The sequence below is a fragment of the Oncorhynchus mykiss genome, chromosome 30, assembly GCF_013265735.2.
Source record: "Oncorhynchus mykiss isolate Arlee chromosome 30, USDA_OmykA_1.1, whole genome shotgun sequence".
NCBI lineage: Eukaryota > Metazoa > Chordata > Actinopteri > Salmoniformes > Salmonidae > Oncorhynchus > Oncorhynchus mykiss.
In genome coordinates this window covers 25,435,884-25,450,268 of record NC_050570.1, presented here as the reverse complement: position 1 = coordinate 25,450,268, position 14,385 = coordinate 25,435,884, and the positions used below count along the sequence as shown (strand labels likewise).

The 14,385-nt window shown below is 44.7% G+C and overlaps 1 protein-coding gene across 5 annotated transcripts in view; it reads left to right on the top strand.

Moving 5' to 3' along the window:
• LOC110521606 (importin-13) overlaps positions 1–14,385 on the top strand; it is a 54,774-nt gene that overhangs the window by 33,593 nt on the left and 6,796 nt on the right. For all 5 annotated transcript variants that reach the window (XR_005040861.1, XM_036968624.1, XM_036968623.1 and 2 more), the window contains 12 exons: positions 6,580–6,720; positions 7,123–7,264; positions 7,381–7,547; positions 7,888–8,008; positions 8,093–8,240; positions 9,800–9,981; positions 10,083–10,109; positions 11,115–11,249; positions 12,527–12,679; positions 12,825–12,905; positions 13,080–13,217; positions 13,328–13,424. Coding sequence is in view for 4 of the 5 variants with exons in the window: in XM_036968624.1 (XP_036824519.1) it covers positions 6,580–6,720; positions 7,123–7,264; positions 7,381–7,547; positions 7,888–8,008; positions 8,093–8,240; positions 9,800–9,981; positions 10,083–10,109; positions 11,115–11,249; positions 12,527–12,679; positions 12,825–12,905; positions 13,080–13,217; positions 13,328–13,424 (1,532 nt within the window). In the remaining variant the exon portion in view is untranslated. The remainder of the gene's footprint in view (positions 1–6,579; positions 6,721–7,122; positions 7,265–7,380; positions 7,548–7,887; positions 8,009–8,092; positions 8,241–9,799; positions 9,982–10,082; positions 10,110–11,114; positions 11,250–12,526; positions 12,680–12,824; positions 12,906–13,079; positions 13,218–13,327; positions 13,425–14,385) is intronic.

The following is a 14,385-nucleotide window of genomic DNA, read 5'->3' as shown; positions in this document are numbered from 1 at the left end:
CAGAGAAAATGACTTTAAATCAAATCAAATTTTATTTGTCACATACATATGGTTAGCAGATGTTAATGCGAGTGTAGCGAAATGCTTGTGCTTCTAGTTCCGACAATGCAGTAATAACTAACGAGTAATCTAACCTAACAATTTCACACTCAATTTCACACTCAATGTTAGTGGTGGCTGTTTAACAGTCTGATGGCCTTGAAATAGAAGCTGTTTTTCAGTCTCTCGGTCCCTGCTTTGATGCACCTGTACTAACCTCGCCTTCTGGATGATAGCAGGGTGGACAGGCAGTGGCTCGGGTGGTTGTTGTCCTTGATGACCTTTATGGCCTTCCTGTGACATCGGGTGGTGTAGGTGTCCTGGAGGGCAGGTAGTTTGCCCCCTGTGATGTGTTGTGCAGACCTCAGTACCCTCTGGAGAGCCTTACGGTTGTGGCCGGAGCAGTTGCCGTACCAGGCGGTGATACAGCCCGACAGGATACTCTCGATTGTGCATCTGTAAAAGTTTGAGTGCTTTTGGTGACAAGCCAAATTTCTTCAGCCTCCTGATGTTGAAGAGGCGCTGCTGCGCACCATTGTGGGGCCCCAGTGTTGAGGATCAGCGGGGTGGAGATGTTGTTACTTACCCTCACCACCTGGGGGTGGCCTGTCAGGAAGTCCAGTACACAGTTGCACAGGGCGGGGTCGAGACCCAGGGTCTCGAGCTTGATGACGAGTTTGGAGGGCACTATGGTGTTAAATGCTGAGCTGTAGTCAATGAACAGCATTCTCACATAGGTATTCCTCTTGTCCAGATGGGTTAGGGCAGTGTGCAGTGTGGTTGAGATTGCATCGTCTGTGGACCTATTGGGGCGGTAAGCAAATTGGAGTGGGTCTAGGGTGTCAGGTAGTGTGGAGGTGATATGGTCCTTGACTAGTCTCTCAAAGCACTTCATGATGACAGAAGTGAGTGCTATGGGGCGGTAGTCGTTTAGCTCAGTTACCTTAGCTTTCTTGGGAACAGGAACAATGGTGGCCCTCTTGAAGCATGTGGGAACAGCAGACTGGGATAAGGATTGATTATGTCCAGCCAGCTGGTCTGCGCATGCTCTGAGGACGCGGCTGGGGATGCTGTCTGGGCCTGCAGCCTTGCGAGGGTTAACACGTTTAAAAGTCCGCAGGATTTGGTAGCGGGCCGTGGCACTGTATTGTCCTCAAAGCGAGCAAAGAAGTTGTTTAGTGTGTCTGGGAGCAAGACATCCTGGTCCGCGACGGGGCTGGTTTTCTTTTTGTAATCCGTGATTGACTGTAGACCCTGCCACATACCTCTTGTGTCAGAACCGTTGAATTGCGACTCTACTTTGTCTCTATACTGACGCGTAGCTTGTTTGATTGTCTTGCGGAGGGAATAGCTACACTGTTTGTATTCGGTCATGTTTCCGGTCACCTTGCCCTGGTTAAAAGCAGTGGTTCGCGCTTTCAGTTTGGCACGAATGCTGCCACCAATCCACGGTTTCTGGTTTGGGAATGTTTTATTTGTTGCTGTGGGTACGGCATCTCTGAAGCACTTGCTAATAAACTCGCTCACTGAATCAGCGTATTCATCACTGTTGTTTACCCCAGTCCTCAGCAGTCTAATCCCTGTACCTTTTGCAGAATATCAGTATGTCCCTGACGTTTTTCCTGGAGAGAAGTGGCTTCTTTGCTGCCCTTCTTGACACCAGGCCATCCTACAAAAGTCTTCACCTCACTGCGTGTGCAGATGCACTCACACCTACCTGCTGCCATTCCTGAGCAAGCTCTGTACTACTGGTGGTGCCCCGATCCCGCAGCTGAGTCAACTTTTGGAGACAGTCCTGGCTCTTGCTGGACTTTCTTGGGTGCCCTGAAGCAGCCTTCACAACAATTGAACCGCTCTCCTCTAAGTTTTTGATGATCCGATAAATGGTTGATTTAGGTGCAATCTTACTGGCAGCAATATCCTTGCCTGTGAAGCCCTTTTTTTGCAAAGCAATGATGACGGCTCTTGTTTCCTTGCAGGTTACCATGATTAACAAAGGAAGAACAATGATTCCAAGTGGTGGTTGACTGATTAATCGTAATGGCCGATTAATTAGGGCCGATTTTCAAGTTTTCATAACAATTGGAAATCAGTATTTGGACACCGATTTGGACAATTTATTTTTATTTTTTTGAATATATATTTTTAAACCTTTTATTTAACTAGGCAAGTCAGTTAAGAACACATTCATATTTTCAATGACGGCCTAGGAACGGTGGGTTAACTGCCTTGTTCAGGGGCAGAATGACAGATTTTTACCTTGTCAGCTCGGGGATTTGTTTTAGCAACCTTCCGGTTACTAGTCCAACGCTCTAACCACCTGCATTACATTGCACTCCACGAGGAGCCTGCGTGGCAGGCTGACTACCTGTTACGCGAGGGCAGCAAGAAGCCAAGGTCAGTTGCTAGCTAGCATTAAACTTATAAAAAAACAATCAATCTTCACCTAATCACTAGTTAACTACACATGGTTGATGATATTACTAGTTTATCTAGCGTGTCCTGCGTTGCATATAATCGATACCTGTTAATTTCTCATCGAATCACAGCCTACTTCGCCAAACGGGTGATGATGTTGCACCAAACCTGACCATAAATATCAATGCCTTTCTTTAAAATCAATACACAAGTATAGATTTTCAAACCTGCATATTTAGTTAATATTGCCTGCTAACATGAATTTCTTATAATTGGGGAAATTGTGTCATTTCTCTTGCGTTCCGTGCAAGCAGCCAGGGTATATGCAGCAGTTTGGGCCGCCTGGCTCGTTGCGAACTGTGTGAAGTCCATTTATTCCTAACAAAGACCGTAATTAATTTGCCAGAATTTTACATAATTATGACATAACATAACAAGGTTGTACAATGTAACAGCAATATTTAGACCGTTAGATAAAATACGGAACGCTTCTGTATTTCACTGTAAGAATAAACGTTTTGTTTTCAAAAAGATAGTTTCCGGATTCGACCATATTAATGACCTAAGGCTCGTATTTCTGTGTTTTATTATGTTATAATTAAGTCTATGATTTGATATTTGATAGAGCAGTCTGACTGAGTGATGGTAAGCAGCAACAGGCTCGTACGCATTCATTCAAACAGCACTTTTGTGTGTTTTGCCAGCAGCTCTTTGCAATGCTTCAAGCATTGAGCTGTTTATGACTTCAAGCCTATCAACTCCAGGGATTAGGCTGGTGTAACTGATGTGAAATGGCTAGCTAGTTAGCGGGTTGCGCGCTAATAGCGTTTCAATCGGTGATGTCACTCGCTCTGGGACTTGGAGTAGTTGTTCCCCTTGCTCTGCAAGGGCCGTGGCTTTTGTGGAGCGATGGGTAACGATGCTTCAAGGGTGGCTGTTGTCGATGTGTTCCTGGTTCGAGCCCAGGTAGGGGTGAGGAGAGGGACGGAAGCTATACTGTTACACTGGCAATACTAAAGTGCCTATAAGAACATCCAATAGTCAAAAGTATATGAAATGCAAATGCTATAGAGAGAAACAGTCCTATAATTCCTATAATAACTACCACCTAAAACTTCTTACCTGGGAGGATTGAAGATTCATGTTAAAAGGAACCACCAGCTTTCATATGTTCTCATGTTCTGAGCAATGAACTTAAACCTTAGCTTTTTTACATGGCACATATTGCACTTTTACTTTCTTCTCCAACACTTTGTTTTTGCATTATTTAAACCAAATTTAACATGTTTAATTATTTGAGGCTGAATTGATTTTATTGATGTATTATATTAAGTTAAAATAAGTGTTAATTCAGTATTGTTGTAATTGTCATTTATTAAAAATAAATAAAAATGGTCAGATTAATCGGTATCGGCTTTTTCTGGTCCTCCAATAATCGGTATCGGCATTGAAAACTCATAATCGGTCGACCTCTAATTCCCAAGCACCACCCTCCTTTTGAAGCTTCCAGTCTGTTATTCGAACTCAATCAGCATGATGGAGTGATCTCCAGCCTTGTCCTCGTCAACACTCACACCTGTGTTAACGAGAGAATCACTGACATGTCAGCTGGTCCTTTTGTGGCAGGGCTGAAATGCAGTGGAAATGTTATTGGGATTCAGTTCATTTGCATGGCAAAGAGGGACTTGGCAATTATTTGCAATTCATCTGATCACTCTTCATAACATTCTGGAGTATATGCAAATTGCCATCATACAAACTGAGGCAGCAGACTTTGAGAATTAATATTTGTGTAATTCTCAACTTTTGGCCATGACTGTACATTCCATTGCATTTGCCAAATCAGTTAACATCATTTGAATAAACATTCTACATTACCATGGATGTGATTTTGTCACAATGCCAGGCAGCCATTGCAAGTGTACCCATGAGTTATGGCTGGTTTTTACTTCGCCTTGACGCAGAGAGAACAGTCTTTGACTAGGGGGGGCTGTAGTCCTTGGCAATTTTTTGGGGCCTTCCTCTGACACCGCTTGGTATAGAGGTTCTGGGTGGCAGGAAACTTGGCCCCAGTGATGTACTGGGCCGTACGCACTACCCTCTGTAGAGCCTTCCTGTCGGAGGCCGAGCTGTTGCCATACCAGGCGGTGATGCCACCCGGATCTGAGGACCCATGCCAAATCTTTTTGGTCTCCTGAGGGGGAATAGGCTTTGTCGTGCCCTCTTCACGACTGTCTTGGTGTGTTTGGACCATGATAGTTTGTTAGTAATGTGGACACCAAGGAACTTGAAGCTCTCAAGAGCTTCAAGTTCGATGATAATGGGGGCGTGCTCGGTCCTCCTTTTTCTGTAGTCCTGACATACATGCATAATGACCTGCATGTTAGTGTATCACATGAGGTTGGTGCCACCCTATTTGGGGAGGACAGTCACATGGTAATGGCTGGAGCAGAAGATTGGAATGGTATCATACACTTGGTATCATACATGTGTTTGATGCCATTCCATTTGCTTCGTTCCAGCCATTATTAGGAGCCATCCTCCCTTCAGCAGCCTCCTCTGATGTGTATTACTTCCTCCCATTCCTCCAGTCAAAATAACAGGTAGGCCTTTGCAAATACGGGCTAATCATCCGTTCTGTGCAGTATTCTATCAAACACTGAACAGTGTGAAGGTAAATTCAATGTGTTTTATTGAGTAGAAGTATGAATTTCAATGACAGGTTTTCAGAAACTGTGAACAAGCGTCCGGGGAACGGGGCGAACAGGATGCTAGGCCATTGATTTTTTTTTCCCCCCACTGTGGTATCTCGATACTACTCGGTATCATGATACTTGGCCTGGTATTGTTTTTATAATTTTGGTTTCATGACAAGGTGAAATCCCTGAGCAGGTTCGTTCGTCTCCAGCAACTGAGTTAGGAAGGACGCCTGTATCTTTGTAGTGACTGGGTGTATTGATACACCATCCAAAGTGTAATGAATAACTTCACTATGCTCAAAGGGATGTTCACTCTCTCTCTTTTGATTTTTTACTCATCTACCAATCGGTGCCCTTCTTTGCGAGGCTTTGAAAAACCTCTCTGGTCTTTGTGGTTAGATCTGTGCTTGAAATTTACTCCCTGACTGAGGGACCATACAGATAATTGTATGTGTGGGGGTACAGAGATTGGGTAGTTATTCGAAAATCATGTTAACCACAATTATTGAACAATGAATGAGTCCATGCAACTTACTATGCACATTTTTACTCCTGAACTTATTTAGGCTTTGCGTAACAAAACGGTTGAGTCCTCATTGACTCCAGACTTTTCAGCTTTTAATGTTTAATACATTTAAATGTTTTACCAACAAAATTCCACTTTGACATTACGGGGTATTGTGTGTAGATCAGTGACACCAAAATCTGTGGAAAAAGTCAAGTGGTGTGAATACTTTATGAAGGCACTGTAAATATTCAGAAGTCAGAACCAATGATACTGGAAGGTTGTCCGGATCTGGGAACACACACACACACACACCTGCATCATACACAGTGTCAATTGTAGGGTAAGATGACAGAATGGCAGTTTGAGCTTAATCAGAATAGCAGAACAGGAGGACAGGGGTGTGTGTACATGCGTGGGAGTGTTGCTTCTGTATTCTGTTCACGTTGTGTCCGACCTCCAGCCAATCTCTATTTCCCTCTTAGAGGGTAAAATAAAAACATTATTTTATGGACATTACTGTTCCAGTTTCCCAATGAACGACCCTGAAATACCTCAGAGAGATGGAGGTGGAGAGAGAGTGATAGACCCACAGCATGTGTGAACATGCATAATGCAGACAGACGGATAGATGTGGGGCGATATTAAATGGGTCTGTGTGTCTAAACGAGAGATGTATTGGTGCTTCCGGAGAAAAAGCCAATAGATTTATTAGAAAGGACTGAGACGGCAGGAAGAACAGACCAGGGTAATTTCAGCCTTCAAGAGAACTGGAGAAATGAAACAAAGAAACTGAGCGATGAAGCTGGTAAAAAGTGAAAGTTTTCTGTGTGTGCGCGCATGGAGGTTTGAGTAGAGACTTTTCCCCTGGTATGTGAACTAACCCATCTCTTTATGTCTCCCTGTCTGTGTGTGTAGATATGTGAACACGCTACTGAAGCTGGTGCCACAGGTCTTGTCCCTGCAGGAACAACTAAGAGAGGCCGTCCAGAACGGAGACATGGAGACGTCACACGGAATCTGTCGCATCGCTGTCGCGCTGGGCGAAAACCACTCCAGGTGCGTGCGCTGTCCCCACATCAATCAATCAATCCTTTCACTTCCCCGCCTCTCAAAGCTTGGTGACGATATTGATGCTGCTGGGTTCATTCACACAACCAATCAACAAATAATCAGATCAGATGACGTGTTCAGTTTCAAGCTCAGGCCCATCCTGGCAAACCAGCTGTTTGTTATTGTGTGTTTCTGTCTCCGGAGGCGTCGTGTCTCCCTGTGTATGTCAATGGCTCCAGTCTGAACCTTTCAACTGTCACACTCTATCTAGAGAAAAAGCCCTGCCTGTCCCACCTCACCTCACTCTTCCTGCGCACTGACCTAGTTTTCCCGGCTCTGTGTCCCTTTCACTTACTCTCTCCCTTTTCTTTTCTCTCCTTTTCCATCTCTTGATCTCAACCCCCCCAGGGCTCTGCTGGAGCAGGTAGAGCATTGGCAGGGCTTTCTCGCATTGGTCAACATGATTATGTTCTGCACTGGGATACCAGGACACTATCCAGTCAACGAGACGACCAGCTCCCTCACACTCACCTTCTGGTACACACTACAGGTATGCACTCTACACCCTAACACTGTAACCCAGGACACTTAACGTTACACCCTAAACCCAACTACCCTGTTCATAATAACAGCACTTAACAGTACACACTCTCGCTCTCTCTCCAGGATGACATCATGTCGTTTGACTGTGAGAGACAGGCGGTGTATCTGCAGGTTTATAGACCCGTGTATTTCCAGCTGGTGGATGTTCTGCTGCATAAAGCCCAGTTCCCATCTGACCAGGAGTACGCATCATGGTCCTCAGATGAGAAGGAGCAGTTCAGGATTTACAGGTACAAGAGTGTAGTTGGGATTGTGTGGGTGAGCGAGTGAAACGCAGTATGCCGACAGGTCTATTGCTGGGTGTGTTTGTGGTTGTAACAGCCTGTAAGTGAAGTGGCAGCTGAGAGGGCACACATTTTGGATGATAATGTTTGAGTCATCAGATGCTCAGAAGCACATTACTAACAGCACATTATAAAGTGATGCCCTGCTGTTAGTCCCTGCACAGTTAAATGGCGCCTTCTATTTCACTGGTGTAAACACAAAAACTGAACCTTGTGACACACCACTCCCCCCCCCCCCCCCCCCCCCCTCCTGTATTCCAAGACTTAACACATTTGTGTGTTCCAGGGTGGATATCTCAGACACTCTGATGTATGTGTATGAGATGCTAGGAGCTGAGCTTCTCAGTAACCTGTATGAGAAACTAGGACGAATATTGACCAACACAGAACAAGCCTCGTCATGGCAGGTACGGTACACATACATTCAACACACACACACACACACACACACACTGAATACACTGTCTGAAGCCTTTAATTGTCTCCTCCAGCATACAGAAGCATTGCTGTATGGGTTCCAGTCTATAGCGGAGACGATAGATGTCAACTACTCTGATGTCATCCCAGGCCTGATCGGACTCCTCCTCAGAATCAACATCAACAACGTCCAATTGGCCGACACCGTCATGTTCACTATCGGTAGGTACTGATACGCTCATACGTGTTCACGATAGGTATTAATTAGAGGTCGACCGATTAATCGGAATGGCTGATTAATTAGGGCCGATTTCAAGTTTTCATAACTTCATAAAAATCTGTATTTTTGCACGATTTGCCGATTTTTAAAAATACATTTAAAAAATAATGATAATATATATATATATATATATATATATATATATATATATATATATATATATATATATATATATTTATTTACACCTTTATTTAATCTTTATTTAACTAGGCAATTCAGTTAAGAACACATTCTTATTTTCAATGACGGCCTAGGAACGGTGGGTTAACTGCCTCATTCAGGGGCAGAAAGACAGATTTTCACCTTGTCAGCTCGGGGATCCAATCTTGCAACCTTACAGTTAACTAGTCCAATGCAATAACGACCTGCCTCTCTCTCGTTGCACTCCACCAGTTACGCAAATGCAGTAAGCCAAGGTAAGTTGCTAGCTAGCATTAAACTTATCTTATAAAAAACAATCATAATCACCTAGTTAACTACACATGGTTGACGATATTACTAGATATTATCTAGCGTGTCCTGTGTTGCATATAATCCGACTGAGAATACAAGTATCTAAGGATCTGAATGAGTGGTGGTAGGCAGAAGCAGGCACGTAAACATTCATTCAAACAGCACTTTCGTGCGTTTTGCCAGCAGCTCTTCGTTGTGCGTCAAGCATTGCGCTATTTATGACTTCAAACCTATCAACTCCCGAGATGAGGTTGGTGTGACCGAAGTGAAATGGCTGGCTAGTTAGTGCGCTAATAGCGTTTCAAACTTCACTCGCTCTGAGCCTTGGGGTGGTTGTTTCCCTTGCTCTGCATGGGTAACGCTGCTTCGATGTGGTGGCTGTTGTCGTTGTGTTGCTGGTTCGAGCCCAGGGAGGAGCGAGGAGAGGGATGAAATACAAATGGTATAGAGGGAAATAGTCCTATAATAACTACCACCTAAAACTTCTTACCTGGGAATATTGAGGACTCATGTTTAAAAGGAATCACCAGCTTTCATATGTTCTCATGTTCTGAGCAAGGAACTGAAACGTTAGCTTTCTTACATGGCACATATTGCACTTTTACGTTCTTCTCCAACACTTTGTTTTTGCATTATTTTAACCAAATTGAACATGTTTCATTATCTACTTGAGGCTAAATTGATTTTATTGATGTATTATATTAAGTTAAAATAAGTATTCATTCAGTAATTGTTGTAATTGTCATTATTACAAATACTTAAAAAAATTAAATTAAATTAAATCGGCCAATTAATCGGTATCGGCTTTTTTGGTCCTCCAATAATCGGTATCGGCTTTGAAAAATCATAATCGGTCGAATTCTAGTATTAATACAGTGATACCTGTCATTTTGTCGTGCGTTGTTCATCCAGGGAAATAATAAGCTGGAAAAGAAGAGAAACTAATTGGACAAGGGAACAGGAAAAGCACCCGTCTCCTTTGTCTCCTGTAGCATAAAGTGTTCAGTCTTTTCATCCACTGTGTTCTTCTTCTCCCTCCTCCCTGTAGGAGCTCTAGCAGAGTGGTTGGCGGACCACCCGGTGATGTTGAGTAGTGTTTTACCTCTGGTACTCCAGGCCTTGGGGAACCCAGACCTCTCCATCTCCTCAGTCTCCACACTCAAGAAGATCTGCCGAGAGTGCAAATACGACCTGCCACCCTATGCCTCCAATATAGTGGCTGTATCACGTGTACGTACCATATATGTTTTATGTCTAAATTAGTGTTTTCTGAATAAAATTATTACATGTATATTTTATTCTTCTGCTTCTGCTATCCTCTCTCTTCACAGGAGGTGCTGAGCAAACAGATTCACAAGGTCAGTCCCAGTCCTGTCTGGAGATGATGCAAGCCATAACCCCAATGTCCCGACTCACTGGACCCACTCTACTGTTTACAACATCCTGGAGAATAATTTATAGTGAAATTCAGAGACAGAGTCAAACTTCCAAAAACTTTGTTGCCTGTGCATTTGGTACATGCAACAATGAGCATATTCAATACATTCAAATGAACCACAGGGAGTACATCAGACCATAGAATCAGTCAGTCCATTCAGTCACGAAAGCAAGGTAAGAGCTGGTGACAAGACTGGATGAAAGGCCTCCCGGGTGGCGCAGTGGTTAAGGGCGCTGTACTGCAGCGCCAGCTGTGCCATCAGAGTCCCTGGGTTTACGCCCAGGCTCTGTCGTAACCGGCCGCGACCGGGAGGTCCGTGGGGCGACGCACAATTGGCCTAGCGTCGTCCGGGTTAGGGAGGGCTTGGTTGGTAGGGATGTCTCATCGCGCACCAGCGACTCCTGTGGCGGGCCGGGCGCAGTGCACGCTAACCAAGGTTGCCAGGTGCACGGTGTTTCCTCCGACACATTGGTGCGGCTGGCTTCCGGGTTGGATGCGCGCTGTGTTAAGAAGCAGTGCGGCTGGTTGGGTTGTGTATCGGAGGACGCATGACTTTCAACCTTCGTCTCTCCCGAGCCCGTACGGGAGTTGTAGCGATGAGACAAGATAGTAGCTACTACAACAATTGGATACCACGAAATTGGGGATTAAAAAAAATATTATAATAATAACATTTTTAAAAAAGACTGGATGGTAGCTAGCAAAAGACCACTTATCAAATCACATTTTATTGGTCACGTACACATGGTTAGCAGATGTTATTGCGAGTGTAGCGGAATGCTTGTCAGCACAAGGAGTCAACCTTTCAAAAGTCCTGGAAATGTGTAACAATGTTCTCTCCTCTTCCTCTCGCTCTTCTTCCTGATCCCCTCGCTCTCTCTTCCTGCTCCCCTCCCTCCTCTTCCCTTCCTCTCTCTCTCTCCAGACCAGTCAGTGTATGTGGCTGATGCAGGCCTTGGGCTTCCTGCTGTCTGCTCTGCATGTGGAGGAGATACTGAGGAACCTGCACTCTCTCATCACTCCCTACATCCAACAACTTGAGAAACTAGCTGATGAGACGGTACACACACACACACACTGTGGTAACAGTGTTATTACAGTGACATATTTTCCTCTGTTGGACTGCGGCCATATGAACAGACTGTGTGTCTGCATGGATGCGCCACACACTAACACACACGCTTGCGCGCACAGACACACACACTCTTCTTTCTTTCTTTTGTTTCTTCCCCCTCTCACTGTTGGACTGTGTCCATATGAACAGGCGTTGTATCTGTGTGACTCCACTGCAGTTGAACATTTCTCTGTGGGACCAGATTGGCTTCATCACTACACCATTGGTTACTGAATCACAGGGCTATAACACACACACACCACGTTCTTTATTAAATGTCAGGTCTAATGAATCCAAGCTTTATCGGAGCTAAAAATAAGGATTTGACATTTTCTAAAAAAAAAAGAAGCTGACATTAACTACAAATAGGGATGTGACATTATCAGTGTTGAATTAGTCTTTCTCCCCTGATCTACTGTTCTGGAGTCAGCAGAGACCTGAGTGTCTGGGTGAACAGATGTCAGTTCAAATGAAGAGTTTCATCTCTCTTTCTCTCTTGTGCTCACTTTCTCCTTCTCTCTACGTCTCGCACGCTCTGTCTGATGTATAACATCAGCCATAACATCAGACTATGGAATCGGGTTGTCTGTGCAGCCTAACAAACACTGGCACCCTAAGGCAAGAGATGAAACTGCACCTCCACTATGTAATTAGCTACAAGCAATGTCTGTTTTTATGCATTTAGGGTGGTATTCTGACTTAAATACTGTGCTCTTCACTAAAATGTTCACCCATTGATGTCTCTGAATGATTAAGGCATAAATCCAAGTTGAACATACCCATCTCAAATGAGCGTGTGTTCAGTTGCAACATGACCCGTTGCTCGTTAAGAGAAGGGTCGTCAGCCCAGCCACATGACTCCTCCGTTGTACTCCACAGCTCCGTTGTCATGGATACAGAGCGGTGATTAAATGGTTGCTAATGAAGCTTTAATTAGTGTTGTCACCCTAGAGAGAGAGAGAGAGTGTGTGTGAAATCTGCAGAAAAATGAAGCCATCAACTGACTGACGCACCCAAACTCCTGTCTTTCACTGATCCCTCTTTCCCTTCTTCTGTCCTTTTCACTCCATCCCTCCCTTCATTGTCTTTCACTGTCTTTTTGCTTCACTCGTTAACTCGTTCACAAAAACCAACAGATAGAAAATGAGTAATGGCAACTCTTGTTTCAGCCTTTCTTCGTAAAGCTATTGACTTACACTCTCGGTCCCTCTTTCCCTCTCCAGCCCAACCCGTCCAATAAACTAGCGATAATCCACATTCTAGGTCTGCTGTCCAATCTCTTCACTACGCTGGACATTAGCAAACAGGAGGACGAATCAGGAGAGAGCACTGCTCCCCCTGTCAAAACTGCCCCACCCCCACCAGGGCCTAACCCGGTGAGATGCACCTTCATCTTCATCATCATTATTATCATCATCAGAACTCAGCCAGACGCAACCTCTTTTAACGGGAACGTTCATCCAGTTTTCATAATTTGTTCCTCATTTAGCTAGTGTTGTCAAACTAACCTGTGTGTTCTAGGTGGTGGTGGTCCTACAGCAGGTCTTTGCTCTCATTCAGACGGTCCTCAGCAAGTGGCTCAACGACTCTCAGGTGGTGGAGGTGAGACATGAACACACACACACAACAAAAAAAGTGATGCGTTGACTCAACAGTTTCAATAAATGATCTGCACGTTCGTGAAACATTAAAAGAATCTAGCCTGAACCAGCTGAAATTACTCTCATTTCACTCCCTGCTCCCTGCCCTCCCATCTCTCTCCCGCCGTCCTCCCAGGCCGTGTGTGCTATCTTTGAGAAGTCAGTGAAGACTCTCCTCCATGACTTTGCCCCCATGGTGTCTCAGCTCAGTGAGATGCTAGGACAGATGTACAGTACCATACCACAGGCCTCAGCACTGGACCTCACACGACAGGTACACACACACACACACACTCTTGAGAACACTTGCATACACCATACACACTCACATGCATACATTCAGAGGCGCACCGATGTGAAACCGTCTGTGGTTGTGTTTGACAGATGGTCCATATATTTGCCAGAGAGACGGACCACTTCCCTCCCATCAAGGCTCTATTTGAGCTGGTCACCTCAGTAACACTCTCCATCTTCCAGCAAGGTAGGGGGTCCTGCAGGGGAGGGGGAGGGGGGGTAATCTCTGCCTGTTTTTGTTTTGGGTGATTTTGATTGACAGACAAACCTGCACACACTCCTGCTTTCACAGGAAAACGAGGAACATGGAGAATGAACATGGCTTCCATGAGAAATGCTTTTTGTGTGTGTCAACTAATACCTGCATAACACAAGGGGAAACCAGGATGGCTGCAATCTCAATAGTCTAAAGTCCTTGTCTTCTCATATTTCACCTGCCCTGTGTTTTTATATGAGGGCGGATGAAGGGGAGGAGATAAGGAGAGGAAGCCACGTTAGACTATTGAAATGCATCCTCCGTCCTCCTGTGCTGTTATGAAGAATTACACAAGAACGTTTTGTTTTTGAAGCTGATAATATCCAGTGGGTCTTACCTGAATACTGTCTGCCTCTCTTCTCCCCTTTCAGTTCTCCTCTCATACCCTTCTCCCTCTTCTTCTGCTTTGTCTGTGTTTGATTGATAATGGCTGCCTCTCCTTTTTTTTTGTGTTACTTTCTTTCTGAGCAGGTGTCCTTCAATGTTGCTCTGTGGCCAGTATCTTATACAATATGGTGCAATGTTACAAAACACAAGAGAATGTGGTTGCAGAACAACGTTCATGTAGAAATGTATTGTGTAGAAGAGTCTTTTACAGAACGGGGAATTGTGTGGGCTCTATTTGTTGCATTTCTATCTGGGTTGCGCCCCACTGAATAAGCCTGTAAGGTGCGGGTGTGTATGGGGAGTTGAGGGATGGGGTTTTGTTTGAAGTCTAGGAACAGGGAAGGGTTGCCTCGTAAGTGTTCATCTTTTTGGGGGGTGGTTAATGGTCAGTGGTACTATCCCCTAGGTGGTTGTAAGCCACACAGAAAAAAATTACCTTGCCTATCGTATTACACGGTGGAGCTATTAGCAAGCCCCTAGGGTCTAGGAGATGCCTAGGGCTTTG